Here is a 20,473-nt window from a genome sequence, read left to right as displayed (position 1 = left end):
AACTCCGGATCGATCTCTCCATGCGACATTGACTATCAAGGACTGATGATATTTTAATTAGTTAATTGCATTGATACTAATTAATCATATAATTATGTAGTACGTAGTAATTAACAAAGACAGCCTTTTGATACATGACATGACCATTACATCTATGTACCGTAGGAGTACTTTCTTGTGTTTGAATAATGTTAAGGTACTGGCCTGTATAAAACAAATTAACAATCAAAGAATGACAAAAAAAAAAACGCACATACTTTCTGTGTTACGTACGTAACAATTATTCAAACTTTTGGAGGTTACTTTCGCGACAATCACGTGTTATGAAATCCGAAAAAAAGTCACCCATTCTTATTAAGAAACATTAAATCGATCGGGAAAAGCAAGAATCGTAATTAAAGCACTGTATTAGTCATGAATCATGATACGGCGATGAGGAATCACAAACCATAGTTAGTATAGAATGCTAGATATATAATGCTAGAAATAATCATGACTCGTGTAAATGTTACGTACACGTTTTTAAAAAAAAGAGTAGGATATATCATCATTAAAAAAATTAATTTTTTATGTAAATTATATATTTAGTTTTTTTTTTAAAAAGAAATTTGCAATGTGACTTGTATATGATCTACATCTGCAAATATCATATATATATATATATATATAATTGTTAATAATTCAATCGCCACTTGATCGGTCTTCCCTGTTTTTAGTACTGTTTTTAGATTTATGAAATAAGACGATCATGTTTTCTATATGATATCTCAAATCAATTTAATTGCCAAATATCATTCTTTCTTTTTTTCCATTCCACAGTACGCATGAAATTTTCTTTTACTGCTTACGTACTTTAGTAGAGGTTGCTTGTGTTAATTTATGATCGTGGGATCTATACACGCGCACACATGATATATATATATAACACACACACACACACACACGAAGTATGGCAAAATTAGGGGTGAATTCGGTCCGGTCCGGAGAGGTTTTACGGACCGGACCAGACCTATTCGGTTCAGGGTTTTCCAACCCTGGACCGGACCGAACTTCATACGGTCCGGTCCCATTCGGTCCGGTTGGTCCGTTCGGTCCACCCTATGAGTTTTTTTTTTTTTTTTTCAATGACATTTTGTTTAATATTTATGTAATTATATTGTGACATATTTAATATATATACATATAGTATACTATTATATATATTAATAATACACTACTACTATTAGTAATAGTGATAACTATATATGTAACTATATCATGTAATAATAATAGTAATAATAGTAATATATGTAACTATATGTAATATTAATAACTAATACTATTAGTCTATTAGTACTAATAACTATACTAGTACTAATACTATAACTAATAAATATATGTAATGATAGTGATAATATATGTAATATTATATTAAATAATAGTAATACTCTTATTACTAATATTCTATGTAGTTATAGTGATTTAATGCTAACATATTACATATTAAGTTAACTATACTAATACTATTATAAATTTACAAATATATGATATATTATAATTGATACTATAACTTTTATAATATGTTAATACATTAATATATATACTAGTACTATATATTTTTTTTGATCGGTTGTACTAGTACTATGTATTATAGTTAATAGTTATATATTAAAGAATATAGTAATACATTGATACTAAATATATATAATATAGTTATAGACTTACATTGATTTAGTTATTATGAATTTATAATTAGTATAACTATATAATTGTATTAGTATTAGACTATTAGTAATTCAATTTGACTATATTATATTAGTAATATTAGTTATGTTGAACTTGAATCAGTTAGTTAGTATAACTGTATTCTATATTATTAGTATTAATATAAATATTAGTATTAGTTATAACTATATAGACTATATTAAAATTGAGAGTCTTAGACTATATAATATACTAATAGTATTAGTACAACTATATAAGTATACTGTATAGCTATATATTAGTTTTAATTATAGTGATTAGTATAACTATATAATATTAGACTATTAGTATAACTATATAATAGTAGACTATTAGTATAACTATATATTAGTATTAGTTATACTGTTATAGTGATTTAGTATATTATAATTTATATATTATATTTATACTATAACTCTTATAATATATTAATATATACTACTACTATATATTATAGTTATATATTAAAGAATATAATAATACATTCATACTAAATATATATAGTTATATTTCTAGTGATTTAGTTATTAACTTATTATGATTAGTATAACTATATAAATTATAATAGTATTAGACCATTAATATAGCTATATATTAGTAATATTAGTTGTGGTGAATCAGTGCTTTAGCATAACTATATAAGTATTAACTATAATGATTAGTATAACTATATAAATTATAATATAGTGATAATTATATTAATTAAATATAAGTATATTAATAATTAAATTATATTAATTATAGTGATAAATATACTCTATAGCTATACATAGTATTAATTATAATGATTAGTATAACTATATAAATCATATGATAGTATATTAGTATTAATAGTAAACTATTAGTATAGGTCACTATAACTATTGTTGAAGCCTTGAAGTATTAGTTATAGTGATTTATATAACTATATTAGTATAAGTATAACTACAATTTATATTAGACTATTAATATTTTTTTATACCATATATAATTATATAATTAATTATATACAACTATTATATAAATAATAATTTTTTTTTTAATCTATTCGGTTTCACCCCGGACCGGATTGGACCGAATACCTTCGGTCCCTTAAAAATTGGACCGGGACCGGACCGGACTCATTCGGTCCAGTCCGGTCCGGTCGGTTTTCCGGTCCAGACCGTTCGACTTACAGCCCAAGCAAAATCTAAGGTAGTTAATGATTAATTCAGTGCAAACTTTCTGATAAAAATTCCAGTGCTCCGTAGTTTTACTGAAAAGTATGACTAGTACAAATGGTAATAGTAATGCATGCGTATGTAGTTTAGATCCTGTGGAACCTCAAGCTGCAGATAATGGTCATCATGAAGCCGATCGAGTGGAGGGGTAAAAAAATGTTAATGCCGGGAGTATCAGCATCTTTGACAGTGAATGAAATTACCGAGACAGAAGAAACTCTGGCCGGTGATTTTCGCTCCTTTTCACCTTACTTACACGCGGCGTAATTTCCTCGTTCCGTTTTTTTAGTTTGAAACCTAATTAGCAGTACTCCGACATGATACCACTCCTTCCCTTAACTCTCTCTCTCTCTCTCTGCGCGCGCGTTAAGTTCCTATATAGCATATATATATATATATATAAATGACCTACCCCATAGCTCTGCTCATCAAACCTTTGCCTTGCATTTCTAACTCAAATCAAAACTCACAAATATTTACTCTCTCTCTCCGTTTTATGGCCCGGTCAAGCGCTGTGCTGCTATTTTTCCTGGTTGTCTTTGCTGCATTGGCTCCGTGTTTAGAAGGCAGACGACTCTTGAATGTAAAGCATATTGCGAAGAGATCATTCCCTGCTTTGGGGGGCAGTTTGATTCTGACTGCCCTTCGAAAGGGTCCGGTGCCATCTTCTACTCCAAGTAAGAAGGGCCACGCCGTGGTGGTGGATGAAAATCTGATCATTGCCCGACACCTCATTAATATCGATCGGAGTTTGCAGTCTGTCCCCAGCCCCGGTGTTGGCAACTAATCTATTTAAGATTATCTGGTTGCTTTTCTCTGGTTGTTTCCAAAATCTTGGGTTAAACTTTCTATCACTTATGGCTAGCTAGCTAGGCCAGCTTAATTCAGAACAGAGAATATATATGAGAATCGAAAGTACGTACGTATAGTTATCATGGCTTTATTGTTCATTTTTCTTTCACTTCCTTCACTTTAGATCGATGAGATTTCTCGCTAGTTTCTTCCAGTTCCATAGATAGATATAGAAGATCGGTAACATGAGCGATTGTATCTCTTTTTTTTCTCTCTCTCTCTCTCTCTGTCTCTTCTCAATTACTATTTGGGTACGGGATTGTATCATATCATATATATAGAATAACAGTATATCATACAGATCAGGACATTTTATATAACTGGATATGCTTCCGAATGTGTTCGATCTGACCATTGATCCAACTTTCTTCTTGATCGGAAAGTATAAACTGATACAGTCCAAACTCGCCGCCGAGCATCTTAATGCATCATGCCAGCATATGACCAAGCGGGTTGAAACTTGAAAGTTGTAGCGCTTTCCGTTGGACCCCGGTTATCTCTAGGTGGTGGGTGGTGCGCAGTAGCATTATCAAACTTGGCAGCTGAACTTAATAATAATAGGACATTTGTCTGTTCTTATATATTGATCTTATATATATATATATTGACTGGAATAATTAAGAAAAAAAAAAGGTTATTACGTCCATGGAGATCATCAAGTAAACTATGTTGTATGATCAAAAGAAAAAAGTAAACTATACATGTTGAAATTGCAGCCATCAGTAATAAATAAAGGATTGAGACACAAATTCCGTCGACTGATTATCAGGATATATCATGCATGTAATTCTATCTCTTTTCAAACGCTTTTCAAGTCATCGTACGTGTTTTTAATTCTAAGATAGATCAAATAATTCATGATTAATGGATAAAAGTTGTGACTTTTATGGTCGGGCACTTTTCCTTTTTCCTCGGGCTAATTTGACTAAATTAAATATTGTTCAGAATATTAATCATGGATCTAATTAATACAAATAATTAAGAATACATATATTTTATCAGCTTAAACTTTTTGAATAGATGTTGATTTCACATTATATCAGAATATGTAAAAATTCTTATAAGTTTGAACCAATCTCAATCTCTATCTTATTCACTGATCCATTAATTAAATTTTACATATATATATATATATATATATCACTGCAAGGAATATCACCTTTTCCGGTGCTTTGTGGTTTGCAGCAAAAAAATAAAATAAAATTGACGGAAAATCCCGATAATTATGGCAATTATGCTGTCGCTGTGAAAATATCGCGCGGTTTGGCCTGAAAGGTGCAAGTCAATGGGGTACGATCGGGACCAGTGATTTGCTGCGAGAAAACATCGCCGGAAAAGCATGTGTTCCTTGTAATGTGTGTATATATATATATATTTAATGAAAATATAATCAGAAAGATTAGTGGCTACATGTCTGCGAGCGGTTGATCTAAGTTTCAAAAGCAATTTTACCTTCTCCCAACCAACACAAAAGGCTAGGGCTCCACAAACCGCCCGTAATGACTTGGGGAAGCCAAGCCAGCTACTTCAAACATCTTCAATTCACGACAGTTTGACATGATCTCATGATAGAGTACCGCACGTGTCATTTTCGTGCCTAGAATTCCATAGAATCCGCAGAATAAAATTAACGATCTAATTTATTATGACAATGCATTTTCTGATTTCATAAGATCGAGTACAAGCCAGGAAACTTTCTCAAACCATCTTTTTGAATATCGAAAACAAGGTTGACACGGCATTGCTTTGTGTCACCCCACCTCCACGTACGGTGTTCAGTGACAGTCAAGATCATGTGCCCAAGCGAATTTCACATGCACGTGGTTATTAATTTCTAGATTCATGGTTGCCATTTCATGAGTGGTGGTGGGCCTGCAGGTCTTTTCACTCCCCAAGGTCCAATCCCCTAAGGCTTATATAATTTTATTGAAGTCCTGGCCGGTCGGTTTGATTTTCTAGGTTTGGTTTGTTCACAACTTGTTTCTCTAGCAGCTCCAGTTCCCATTGAAATGTTATGGTTTGACCATTAAATCAAATCATGTATATCTTTTGTTGAAACTTTGGCAATTAGATGGATAAAAAGTAAAGAATTACATGAAAAGGTGGACGAGCGGGAGCGGAAAGTGGCCAAGCGAGGGTTTAATTATATTGACCCACTTTTCCATCAATTTATTTTATGCAGCACTGATCTCTTAAAGAAGTCGACTTTTCTTGACACTTGAAAACAAGATCCAGATGGTGGAATTTCATAATCCTTACGTGAATAATATTAAATACAGTATTAAGGTGTGTATAATCCGTGTAATTCTTTTGAGAAAAGTGAATTTATTATTTAGTATAAAAAATATTAATTTTTTTTATATGGGGTCTCAAATTTTTCTTACTTTTTTTAGTTGGAATATATATGCAAAACTATATTACACATTGTAAAATTGTATCCAATATTACTTTATTAAGATCGAGTATACCTATAGTGCCTCGGCTCGGACCAAAGAGGTAAAATTTGATCCTATTATCAAATATAACTAGGGAAGCAGTTAATTTCGTGCCACTTTCCATAAGATTAATGGGTGCTTGCTGGTACAATATGACCTATTAGGAATCCAAAAAAAAATAAGCATAGTGCGCGGAAGCCATATTAATTAAAGTACTTTTGCTACTTATAACCATTTCACACATCACATCTATTTTTAATTTATTATTTTTTGGTTTTATTCTTACTGAATTAATTGAATTTTTAATTCTACTCATCGTCCCTACATTATATATTTGTTAAGGAAAAAAAATAAAAAGATAAAAAATAATGAGTAGAATTTTTCTATTTTATTCCACCATATTTTAATAGTCTTTTCTTCGTCGGGTTTTATTTTATTTTTTTACCAGTAAAATTAATGCATGTGCTACACGCTAAAATTCAGATCAGCGCCCATGTTTTTACCATGAGTTCACCTTCATTTCAAGACCCCACTATAAGAAAAATGCTTATATTTGGTTATTTGTAAGAAAAATGACTATTTCCTATCAAATGAGTCAATTCTCATTGCAAATAGTTATCTTATCACAAATAAATCATTACAAATAATCATTTTTCTTATAGTGCCTACAATATAACTAGCTAAGACCAATGTGACACACTGACATTTATGATTTCTTTAAAAACATTTTTTTTTTTTTATAAATAAATATATTTATGCTGAAAAGAAAGTGGCCGGCCAACATTTGACTTCAAAATACTCGCTCCACTATTTCCATAAAAAATAAAAAACAAAAACTAAAAACTAAGCCCTGATATAATTAGAAGGGTTTTTGTGTTATGAAACCCGCATGCATTTTGGATAAAGCTCAAAAAGGGCCGGCTCTAGAGAAAGATTAAGATGATCATAATAGCTTTGAAGTGATCAATTAAGGACCCGGTGATCATATCTTGAAGTTTTTTGACAAGAATCATCAAGAAGCTGCGCGGTCGATCGTTACAAGATATATGTACGTGTATATCATTGATCATGGTCAATCTCGTACATATGTTCGTTCCAGCTCCTTAATTCAAATGATCTTTGGAAAATCTTATCTGAATTCTAAGTTCTAAAATGCAGCAGACAGAGCATCTTATATTATTTATTCAATATTTAATATTATTTTAAAAAAATCTACTCAAGAAACTATAATATTAGAGTTTTAAGGTCTAAATATTACAGGGTCTACTAATTTATTTCTCATATCTTTTCTGTTTTAAATCCTAGAATTTTGACAAAAACTTTGGTAGATTTGGATCTTGAGAAGATGGTTATCTATGATCTATTCATTTATGACCTAGATCGAAATTGTGTTGAAGTGAAGTAGCACTTCATATCATCCTTTTGTGATTATCAAGTAGTACTGCTGAAGATCTGTTTGTTTTGTTTCCAATCCAATTGAATTTGAAAAACTTGGTCATTGTTACAATAAGCCCGGTTTGGATAGTAAGTTGAGATAAGATGAAAGTATAAAAATATTGTTAAAATATTAATTTTTAATATTATTTTTATTTTAAAATTTAAAAAAATTGAATTGTTTATTGTATTTTGTTTAGAAATTTAGAAAAATTATAATGATTAGATAAGTTAAAATGGTTTCACTATCCAAGCTTAAATGGCTTCCTAATCTTCTGCTATATATGTATTGCTTGGTACTCTGGACATAATGATAAATCTAAACAAAAGGGATCATTATCCTCTTTGGCAATATGTCTCACTCTTCCAATGTATAAAACAAGAACAAAGCTTAGGTATAACACTGACAATTTTTTTTCTCTCTCTTTACAGAAAGCAAAAACTACTCATAAAATGGTTGATTAAGCCAAGTCAAGGGATTGGCACATGGGATCATGGACCTTGTAACGTACTGCTGGAAAAGTTTGTTAGCTATTATTAGAAGAGATGCGGCCTGATGGAAAGAGGAGCTTGGTGGCCCTTATGGCTTGGTCCCGAGGGCGGGACACGAGCACGACGCCTGCCAAGGACATGGGAAACGACCTGATCATGCAATTCTAGCGGCTGCCATTTACGAGCTGCTCTTGCGCCTTCAGTACTCTCTGATCTTTCCGATGGCTGCAGGTTGGTGCCTGCAGTTGCTGATATTCTGACTGACATACTTAATATGACCAAAATTGTGAGCGTTATAAGGATCAAAGATGGCTTGCGATTGATGAAGTATTTGGCCATCTTTATAGTCTATAAATATAAATATAAATATATATATATTTGTATATTTATATATTTGGGATATATTGGCCTTTGGGAATGAGGACCTGAATGCAAGGTATGGTGATGGGTTTTATACTGGCAGGAAAAGCGCCTTTGATCAGCCAGATCACGAACGCACGCAGCTTGCTTGTGGAGAATGCACAATTTCTAGGTAAGCACTGAAAAGAGCACAACATCATGAACTACATATTGGCGATGGCCCACGTACCGTTGATAGTTCATCTTCCAGTTCAACGATAGTAATGATCAGATCAAGAAACTTTTGGACGATATAATCTTAACATGATTATTTAATTATTAGTTATGAGATTTTGGTGAATAATTCCTTCAAAAATAATAAAAAATATACTAATCAATCATAAATATAAATTATAATTACATGAATCTTGATGATAAGTCGGAAATGATCATTTGAATTCGGATAAAAATTATATAAATAAAATTTAAATAATTAATTTATAAACTCGATTGGATTACAACTGCATATAAATAGCAAGTTCACCAAAAATAATTTTGTACTCATAACCTAATTAATTAACATGTGGTCGTTTCACTGTGCTTTCAATAGTGACAAAATAAAAGTAGTACTCTCCTTGGATTATGACAAGTCTGAAGGATGCTGGGAAGCATCGTGGCTGAGCTGATATGATTGATTTGCGTAGTTCTGACTGACCATTAGGTTTGAGGCAATGATGAAACCCTAGAAAGTGGAAGAGAAGATCATCAATGATGATAATAATAATGCGCGCAGGGAGATGTGGGAATTAGTCGGCGATCATATTGTCAATGTGCATCCATTGGTTAGGTGAATGAAAAGTGAATTGTATTTGTCAACTAAGGCCTCTTAACATTGAATATGGCTCATATATATTGCTTACCTCCTTTTCGGGCCTCTTTCAATTCCCACCCACAAATCCGCACTCCAAAGGCCGCTTGTTTCAGCACAATACACTGCTTGGATTTGTCGAATCATTCTTTACAAATTGATGCCCAAAAGAATATATATATATATATGTATATATATTAATGACTACTGCGAAATATCACTATAAATGGTGGTTGGATTGTAGGATTCATTTTATAGATGAGTTTTTGGGACTCGTTCTTTTTGCTGCTCACATAATATTTTCACGTATGATTTTTTTATACGTCTGGTTGTTCATGAATATTCCATGGCCACCATGATCATCATTTGACTTTGACAAACTATCTCCACGATTAGCATTTTCGTGACCTTGACAATGCAATGTTAAGCCTACCTTTAGGAAAGCTCAAAAAGGTTGTGAATTGTGATTGGGAAATTTTAGTCAAAGCGTGTCTATCCAATCAGTATTTTTTATTCGTAATCGTGGCATGCACGTTTTACTCTCATTTCTCTAGGCAAGATCGCCGTTTTACTTTTAAGGTCGTGTCAAAACTGTTTGAATACACACCAACCAAACCGCGTTTCTCTGAGATATGATGGGGTTTTTTTGCTTCTATTTGATAAACGTACATACAACCAAATTTAATTCTGTCATCCACGACGAGTCCCAACTAAGGATGATGCATTAGTCATTGTTAATGTCTTAATTTTGCACAATAGATGGAAAAGGAAAGGAGGAAAGAATCATCTTTGGCTCACAAAGGTGATTTGGGAGTCGATATAATACTTTTTGTTCATCATTGGAAACAAATAATAAATAAACAAATAATTAATAAATAAGCAAATAAAAATAAATAAAGAGAGACATAAAGATTTATGTTGTTTGACATAATGTCTACGTCCACAAGTTGTTTGAGGACAAAATCTATTATAATTGGTGATTTTACAACCTCTCATGACTTCATATATCTTATAATATAATGGGAGAATTTATTAAAGTTCCTTTGGAGCCGCTATGTGTGGTGGAATTTTAGCGTAGAAAAATTCTGTGGAGAGATCTTGTGAAGAGATTCATCTTACATAGAGGTCTATTTTTTTAAAGTGATTGGATCCAACTTGCCTTATGAAGCATTTTTCTTTTAAGAGTCTGAGTGACATATTTTCTTTTAGAAGTCTGAATATCTTTTCTTATCTCTTCTTAATCTTATTTTTTAACTTGACTTTCAGCTATATCTCATGAGTAACTTTAGGTTGCTGATTTGACTCCTATAGTCATGTTTGTATTACTTTTTGATGATGGTGTGCAGGTTGATCTGCAATCTAGATCAACCATATTCATTAATACAGCATGTTGGAATTGCACTATAACATATATGCATGTTTAGTTCTTAAATTTAATCGATTTTTTGTCTAAAAAACACGTTAATATCTTTTGTTGTAAAAACTTTTGAGATGAAAGGTTTCGTTAAAAAAAAAAAGGGAAGTGTTGGTCACAAGTTGAACCCTGCCTTGTGCGCCATGGAATGAGCTTATCGTAGACATGAGTAGCTAGATCATATAGATGAGGAAACAGGCCATTCAGCATCACCTCGAGTAATTTGGCTAATTGGCAGGCATGTTAAATTGTTAATTAATTAGCAAGCAAAGATCCCAGATTGGCTCAAGGAAATATGAGCTCGGTAGGCAAGAGTCAAGGCATTCGTGGCCAGGATTTGGTTACTAATGAAGAAATCAATGAATGATATGAAAATAAATTTAAATTATATTTTATTACAAAACTACAGTAACACACCAACAAATTGGCCTATTAGCTCAGCTGGTTAGAGCGTCGTGCTAATAACGCGAAGGTCGCAGGTTCGAGACCTGCATGGGCCACTTTGTTTTTATTTTTTCCATATTAATTTGTACAAGTGCTGATCATCATCGATCGACAGCTAGCCTCATCCAATATCCTGATCATCGACAGCTAGTCTCTGGTGCTCCTCTCTGGTAATTGGAACTTGAAGAAGCTAGCGAATATTATTACGTCAATTTTATATGGCATATATTACTACGTGCGTACAGAGAAAACGTTAATGATACTGGGCGGTGCAGTAATATTCATAACTCATGACTCATGAGGGAACAAATCAAGAACAAAAACAGCGCCAGTAATCAAAATGTCAGATTCATAAAGAAATATCGGAACAAGTTATAAGATCAATTAATTGTCGGTCCAATTTTACATAACGAGTTCATGTGCGACACAAAAACATGATGGGATCGAACTTCTTGAAAATTAATTGATGTTTTTTCTCATCGTACAAATATAAGCATTACTGATCGAATTATTACATCATCGTCGACAGAGACTGCCTCATCGAATGGCCTGCTGCATGCATGCATCTGATGATCTCTGGCCTGCGCTGCATGCATGGACGCTCTGTGGTCGCAAGGTTAGTACTCGAACGTACGTACGTGCGTGGGGAAGCACATACCTGGTTTTGGTAGTTGTAATAGGATGTGAATATATGCATAATCTCTGAGATCGAGAACAAGGAACAAAACCAGTAATTAGTTGTCAGCTCGTAATTAAGAAAGATAGGTACATGTATTAATTAGTGTGATATTACCACAAAGTAAATTAATATTTTACCAACTTGATCTGTATCATTGGCTTTCGGCCATGTGTAAAAACCTTGAATATATTTAATTTATAAGAGGAGGAATCCATGCATCGATCTTCATCCCATGGGGGTTTGGGGGTCGTAATCAGTAACAATATCCTGCTTTTTTACAAGTCTTAAATGAAAAGGTACAAAATTCCAACTCCAAGCAGCAGCCGGAATCCACATTGCTATATCCTGGAATATGCCAGAGGAATTATATATGGGAGGATGCGTACTTAATTTTATTTATTAAAGTCGTGGGAAAAAATTGAGTAGGTGGGGTTGCCATGATCATCATGGTGGCAATTAGCCAAACTAAGCTTGCTTTATTATCTGGAATATTAGATAATAAAATAATAAAATAGTAAAAAAAGATAAAATTTATTGGAATATTTAGATGCGATCTCTTTTCAAAAGAAAAATTTATTTATTATTTTATGATATGATATTAAATGATAGGTTCATAAATAAAATTTAATAAATAATTTTTAATTACCTAATACTACATTATAAGATGATGAGAAGATAATGATCAAAATTGAAATGATGAATAGTATTATTTTTTTTAAAATGAAAAAAATTAGGTAAGTTTTATATATCTTATAGGAGAGCATTGCCATACACGTGGTTTTGACCTGTACGTCTGTGGTTATACATGAATCAATTAATTAATCACGGACCTAAAAAATCCTTTACTATCATATGTTCCCACCAATACGACTTTACATGGTGCATGACCATCTTACGCAAAAATTAAGGACTCCCTTATTCTTTTATAGGGCGGTCACCATCGAGCTACTTTTGGATCGATTTAAGTGCATTTTTTTTTTCTCTCTTGCAATCACTTAGACCAAATATAATCTATTTACCTCTGCAAAGTGGGGTCATAAGCCACCACGATAAGTGGAGGTAGGGTTGGTAGTTTGTGTTTGTGGTTCGTGTCATTTCAAATTATAAATATTAGATTACTATATAAGCCAACTTGAACATAACCCATTTAATAACTTGTGATGCGACACAACTCGCTTAACCATTTAGTAATTAATTTTTATTGGATTAACTTGAACATAACTTATTTAATTCGTTTCGTTTCAATCTATTTAACCCACTTCAATTTATTTCATACAAATAAGTTGAAATGACCCATATATTTAATTAAATTAAAGTAATTTTATATATAATATAAGGATAACTTTATAAATCATTCACAATTACAATTGAATTTCTGATAAATTATTATTTTATTATCAATATTCAAACCAATAATATATTAAAATAAAATTACATATTAACAAAAAAAAATGTAATAATTAGAGATATTAAGAGATATTAAGTAATCAAATACTAATATTAATATTACATTTTCTCAATGATAAAAAGAGACATGCATATAAGACTAAGAGTTTATAAAATCTGAAAATAGAATGTATTTGTCAGGTTATACATGTTGATTGTGGATTGGTTTACCATTGATTCATTTATTAGTCGTATTTTAACGGATCAACTCGTTTTGATTCAAATTCATTTATATCAAACTGAAATCAACTTGTTTTGTATCATATTCGTATCGAGTTCATAAGTCGTATAATATATCTTCGCCCGTAAGTAGAGGTCGCCCTTCCCTTCCATGGATGGGAATATAATGTTATAGATGTTAAAGTACTTGTGAAATTAAAATCATTGAAACAGAACTTCTAATTAACATGTGTTTAGCACATTAAAACAGCTAGAGGTACCATGTGCGTTTTACTTAGAATAATCAAGTTGGACTTAAAAGATGATGTACGTACGTTTAGATTCTTGACGGATGGCAAATACAGCTAGCATAGAACCATGCACCAAACGAACATTAATTTTGATAATTCTTCATAGCTAGCTAGCTAATATGTTTGCCGCATCAATTAATTAATGCGTTCCCACGAAGGGCTCACCAACACGGCCACCGTCGGGGTCCCCCTTCAAGATTAATTAGGTGAAAATACAGTACACGTGCCTATATCATTTACTATTTATAATAGAGTAAGGAAATGCCATAAAAGCTCTAACTCTAACTCTATTTTTGTTTAATTCAATTTATACGCTATAAATGTCATTACCTGATTATTCTAGAGGAACCCAACCCGCGTATTAAATTAGCCTCAAGTCTATATTATATTATCTATCTTTATTCAAATTATAAACAACATATTAAAAAAGAAAAGAAAGCAAGGTCCTATTATAGAGTCGGTATGTAAAATTTTATTTAATAAAATATTTAAATAATATAATTTTATTTGAAAGATAAATTTTAAAATAAATCTTATAAATTAAGGCTTTGTTTGGACATAATGTCCAAACGATCTCATCTGAGTTGTACTTCATCTTTCATATATCTATTCAAACGGTTAAAAATAAAATCTTATCTCATATCTGATTTTTCAACTAAAGCTACAGTAACGTTACAGTAGCATTACATAACACTAGAGTTCTGTTATAGTAATGCTAACTACTATATTTTTAATATATATAATTATCTATTAAAATTTTTTATTTTATTGTAAGATATAATTAGAAAAATATATTTTGAATTTTATAAAATATAATATAATAATATAAAAATATATTTTTGAAAAGTCAAAATATTTATGAGTTTTTAAATTAATAATAGATATTATTTATTTTTAATATATTCATAATATTTTCTTTCTAATAATTAAAAATACTTGTCAATAATTGATAGGACTCATCACTTTATCAAATCTCTAAAAGTTAAAACCACCCAATTTTATCTTGATTAAAAAATTTTATTATTATTTAAAATATCTTATTTTATATAAATTATATAATTAAACGAGGTCAAAATCTTACTATTAATGATGTATTCAACTTGAAAATAAAATATATTTTATAAAAAAATTTAAATTACGGTAGTGTAGTGGTTGTAAAGGGAACCCATGAGAATAAAGACAATATTTCACTCATTATCTCAAGCATCCTCTGTATAAAAAGAATATATATTTAAAAAAAAAGGACATGGTGAATTGTGTTTATGTCGTTCTTATAAAAGTTTGGATTGTTATTTTCGAATGTCTGATGATAATTATAGTTTTTTACGTAGAGTTTTGAATTTGTTGTCTTGCTAGAATTGTTTATTTTAATTTTTTTCCCATATCCTATGACCAGCTTATTATTTATATATAAAAGAATATTATATAATTTGCCAAAAAAAGAATAAAGAAATAAAACACGTGGTGCCACGTCTTGTTGATAGGCACGTGGGGAAATAGCTAAATTAATTTTAAGGCTACGTGGAAGAAGGTGATTGGTAAGTTGGAGAGAAAAAACGTGATGGTGCTATTTAGATGGATATAACATGCGGTAGGCGTGTGGGGCCTAGGGGGGGATGGTAGAGGTAGGGCAAGAAGGACAAGTTTCCATCAAACGTCCTGCAAACTTGGATACGTGGCAGGATTTAGGAGCGACATGTCAAGCTAAGCGTTGGTAGGAGGGAGTAAGGGCGCGTGGGGGAAAGACTCTTCAATGCCAGCTGGCATCACTCCGTAGTCGACTGGCCGACCTTATCCTCTTCCTTTTTCCAAATATAAAAATAAAATATTAAATGTTTCCTTTTCGTCCAAAAGGAAGAAGCATTGTATATTGTACAGAGAAAGAGAGAGAGAGAGATTGGAAGGCGACTCCTTGGCATAGAGGGAAGACACAACAAAAAAACCGAAAAGAAACCCTAGATTTATTTGCTGCTCGAAGAACAAAGATTGCCAGGATAGAAATTTTCTTATTTCGGAGCTGTGTGGTAAGTATAAAAAGTTTCGTTTACTTGTGCTTGCTTGTGTGTGTGTGTGTGTTTGATCGGGTGATTTGCGATTAATTTCGGTTCTATTGCTACTGCTTTGTTTGAATTTCATCGTTTTAATTGTGACTACGCGGATTTTGGTTTGTAGGAATTGTGTACATGGATCTTTTTCTTTATTTGAATGTCATTTTCTTGTGCCTTTTAAATGCTCGATTATAAAGAACCTGCTTTCTTTCTTTTCTCTCTCTCTTTTTCGGTAAATACGATTTTTGGTCTTCTTAACGATGTTATTTATGTATGCCCATTACAGATCGTGCTCAGTTGTAGCCATTTCGGGACGAAAGCAATTGGGGGGTTTGGTTTATAATCTTGAGATCTTGCGAAAGCTTTCGGATTGAGAGTGTACCACACCATAGAAGCCGTTAAAAATGATGTCGAGATCATATACCAATCTTTTAGATCTGGCCTCCGGGAACTTTCCCGTCATGGGTCGTGAAAAAAAGCGTCTTCCACGTGTAATGACCGTTCCGGGGGTCATTTCTGAGCTTGATGATGATCAGACTAATAGTGTGACATCAGACGTTCCATCCTCTGTCGTTCAGGACCGGATCATTATCGTTGCTAATCAGCTCCCAGTGAAAGCTAAGCGTAGACCTGATAATAAAGGGTGGAGTTTTAGTTGGGATGACGACTCTTTGTTATTACACCTCAAGGATGGTTTGCCTGAAGATATGGAGGTTTTGTATGTAGGGTCATTGAGGGTGGATGTGGATTCCAGTGAACAAGAAGATGTCTCGCAGCTTTTGTTGGATAGGTTCAAGTGCGTCCCTGCTTTTTTACCTCCTGATATTTTGTCGAAGTTTTATCATGGGTTTTGTAAACAGCATTTGTGGCCGCTCTTTCATTACATGCTTCCCTTCTCAGCAAATCATGGTGGACGATTTGATCGGTCTCTATGGGAGGCATATGTGGCGGCAAATAAGATTTTCTCACAAAGGGTGATCGAGATTCTGAGTCCAGAGGATGACTACGTTTGGATTCATGACTACCATTTGATGGTGCTGCCTACCTTCTTGAGGAGGAGATTTAATAGGCTGAGAATGGGGTTTTTTCTCCACAGTCCATTTCCTTCATCAGAGATATATAGGACTCTGCCTGTGAGGGAGGAGATCCTTAAGGCACTTTTGAACTCAGATCTAATTGGCTTCCACACTTTTGATTATGCTCGGCATTTCCTGTCTTGTTGTAGTCGAATGTTGGGTTTGGAGTATCAGTCGAAAAGAGGTTATATTGGAATGGAATACTATGGAAGGACTGTGGGGATAAAAATCATGCCAGTTGGGATTCACATGGGGCAAATTCAATCTATTTTGGGACTTGCAGATAAGGAGTGGAGGGTGGAGGAGCTAAAACAACAGTTTGAAGGTAAAACTGTGCTACTCGGGGTTGATGATATGGACGTCTTCAAAGGTGTCAATTTGAAATTGTTGGCTATGGAACAGATGTTGAAGCAGCACCCAAAGTGGCAAGGAAAGGCAGTTTTGGTACAGATTACAAACCCTGCCAGGGGAAGAGGGAGAGATATCGAGGAAATACAGGATGAAATACACACTAGCTGCGAGAGGATTAATGAAAAGTTTAGCCAACCTGGTTATGAACCGATTGTCTTTGTAGATAGACCAGTTACCGTCAGTGAACGAGCAGCATACTACACCATTGCTGAGTGTGTTGTGGTCACAGCTGTGAGGGATGGGATGAATCTTACACCTTATGAGTACATTGTTTGCAGGCAAGGCGTTTCTGAGTCAGAGTCAAGTTCGGAATTTAATGGGCCCAAGAAGAGCATGCTAGTAGTATCAGAGTTCATTGGATGTTCACCTTCACTGAGTGGTGCAATTCGGGTAAACCCATGGAACATCGAAGCAACTGCTGAGGCAATGCATGAGGCAATTTCAATGTCTGATTCCGAGAAGCAATTGCGCCATGAGAAGCATTATAGGTATGTTAGCACACATGATGTGGCATACTGGTCCAGGAGCTTTTTCCAAGATATGGAAAGGACTTGTAAGGACCATTTCAGAAGACGCTGTTGGGGAATCGGTTTGAGCTTTGGTTTCAGGGTTGTGGCACTGGATCCTAATTTCAGAAAGTTGTCTATTGATGCCATTGTATCTGCATATTCAAGGTCCAGAAATAGGGCTATACTCCTGGATTATGATGGGACTGTAATGCCCCAAACTTCCATCAACAAGACCCCAAGTCAAGAGGTTTTATCAATTATAGACATGCTTTGTGGTGATATTAAAAACGTTGTGTTTGTTGTCAGTGGAAGAGGCAGGGAAAGTTTAGGCAAGTGGTTTTCTCCTTGCCAGAAACTTGGAATTGCTGCTGAACATGGTTACTTCATGAGGTATGCTGTTTTTTACTCTCTTTTACGTTAGCACCTGTTTACTGCCTTGTGTCTAAATTGCATGATATATTAGGTGGCCTGCTGAAGAGGCTTGGGAAACATGCGGACAGAGTAACGATTTTGGGTGGACACAGATAGCTGAGCCTGTTATGAAATTGTATACTGAATCCACTGACGGTTCTTATATCGAACACAAGGAAAGTGCCTTGGTCTGGCACCATCGGGATGCAGACCCCGGTTTTGGATCCAGCCAGGCTAAGGAGATGTTAGATCATCTAGAAAGTGTGTTGGCAAATGAACCTGTTGCTGTCAAAAGCGGTCAGTTCATTGTTGAAGTAAAACCACAGGTGGGCGTCGGGACTCTTCATTTGATTTGTTTTGGACTTATGAAGTATGTGTTCCTGTTTCTTGCCAAAAAAGGATGCGTGTTCGAATCATCGTATCTTATGATTAGCTTGAAATGGTTTCCCCACCTTCAAACTGACCAAATTGCTAGAAGTTTATGTAAACTAATTTTACTAGTTTGCTGTGTATATGTCTGTCCCTATTTTCTGATTGCTGGAAGAAGACACTGAAAACCATGTTCTTACAGATTGAAAAATACAAAAAAGGAAAAAATGGCGGACAAAAACAAGAAACAATTGGATCTCATTGCTAATTGGGCAAATGAAACATTAGATTATTATTGAAGTGGGATCCGCCAGGAATATTCAGTGATTTATGTCATCTCAACCATAGTTTTATTTTCTAAAGATTAGAAAACCTTGTTCCTTCTAGCAAGACAATCTATCTAATCGTAAACAGACCCAGTAAGATTAAAATTCTAGAATATGTAATATGTATTACACGTTGATACTTAACAAAACTGGTGTGATGCTCAAATGTAAAACTCTTCTATGTAGTCAAATATTGGGTTAATCTGATTTTCAGATTGTAAAGCTCCTTTGTGGTCAAATATCGGAACTTATAGTGCTTATAAGACATGATATTTGAATCTAACTTAAAGTTTGGCTTTTAGGGAGTCAGTAAAGGTGTGGTTGCAGAAAAGATCTTCTCTGCAATGGCGGAGAAGGGCAGGCAGGCTGATTTTGTTCTGTGTATCGGTGATGACCGATCGGATGAGGACATGTTTGAGATCATTGGCAATGCAATGAATAGTGGTGTCCTCTCTTCTAATACATCGGTTTTTGCATGCACTGTCGGACAGAAGCCAAGTAAAGCCAAGTACTATTTGGATGACACATCACAGGTCATAAACATGCTTGATGCTCTTGTAGACGCTTCAGACTCACCTTCAGAGACTACATTATTCTCCCTAACGGATGAGGCTTCCTAATTTCATTGTCTTCTGCTTTAAAGCCAATCGTGAAGAATAACCCACTATCCTAATGATTAAAAGGTGATGGCTTCCCTCTCTCTTTGAAGTAACTTGGTGGGAGAAACTTTGAATGAGCTTTCTGATCGTTTGGAGGCCGCGGGGGAAATTATAAACAACTTGGATTTTTTTTTTCTGTGAAGTAAAAATTGCAGCAGCAGTGTGGGACGCGTGGGTTTTACTTTGGAAAGCAGAATTCTTTTTTGTATCAAGCCAAGGCATCTGAAGGGTTGACAGACCTTACCATATTTACTCATGAAGAACTGACTGAAAATGGAAGAAATGTCTAGATAATGGTTACATCAAACACACTACGGCTGCCTGGCCAGACCTTATCATACTGACCAGTCCTCAACTCGCTTGAATACTGAGCATGGATAAATTCTCACTTGTATTGTTGGGAGAAAAGATGTTCATGGGGCCAACACAAACAGGTGAAGTAGACGCCCCATTAGATGAAACTGTACACTGGTGTCTTCTTCTTCTTCTTCTACTTCAGATTTTTTCTCCCCCTCCTTGAGTGAATTTCTTTTACCATTGTTACACTGACAATTTTTTTGGCGTATTAAATCTGTAAATCCTATAGCAAGTTTTTGCAATTTTGTATTCTATGCTCTACTGGAAGCATCTTGCGCTTGGCTTCCCTAATGATGAACGTAACGTCTGCTGGATGTCAAGCTTCTCAATCAATAGTTTTTGTTTGTTTTCCCTACCGACCCTTGTCAATATTTATGGGCAAAAAACCACTATCGGGAGATATGCTCGGGATCCATTGTCGGGCTCTCAAACATTTCTCTTTGCCTAATAAGTCCATTAAATCTGCTATATGCAGATGCATTTTTTTTCAATAATAGGTTACAGTAATTCTGC

General features: G+C 33.7%; 1 protein-coding gene and 1 non-coding gene across 2 annotated transcripts; both read left to right on the top strand.

Moving 5' to 3' along the window:
• Positions 1-11,181: 11,181 nt before the first annotated feature.
• Positions 11,182-11,255, top strand: TRNAI-AAU. Its single transcript has one exon. It is a non-coding gene; the product is annotated as a tRNA-Ile (tRNA).
• Positions 11,256-15,635: 4,380 nt separating this feature from the next.
• On the top strand, positions 15,636-20,202 carry LOC122278918 (probable alpha,alpha-trehalose-phosphate synthase [UDP-forming] 7). The gene is made up of 4 exons (XM_043089126.1): positions 15,636-15,818; positions 16,129-18,228; positions 18,302-18,575; positions 19,247-20,202. Exons 2-4 carry the CDS (start codon positions 16,247-16,249, stop codon positions 19,562-19,564), a joined length of 2,574 nt encoding a protein of 857 aa, XP_042945060.1. The 5' UTR covers positions 15,636-15,818; positions 16,129-16,246; the 3' UTR covers positions 19,565-20,202.
• The last annotated feature ends 271 nt before the right edge of the window (positions 20,203-20,473 follow it).

This window comes from Carya illinoinensis, chromosome 10 (genome assembly GCF_018687715.1).
Source record: "Carya illinoinensis cultivar Pawnee chromosome 10, C.illinoinensisPawnee_v1, whole genome shotgun sequence".
In the NCBI taxonomy this organism is placed as follows: Eukaryota; Viridiplantae; Streptophyta; class Magnoliopsida; order Fagales; family Juglandaceae; genus Carya; species Carya illinoinensis.
Note: the sequence above shows the minus strand (reverse complement) of the source record. Positions and strands in the feature narration are given on the sequence as shown.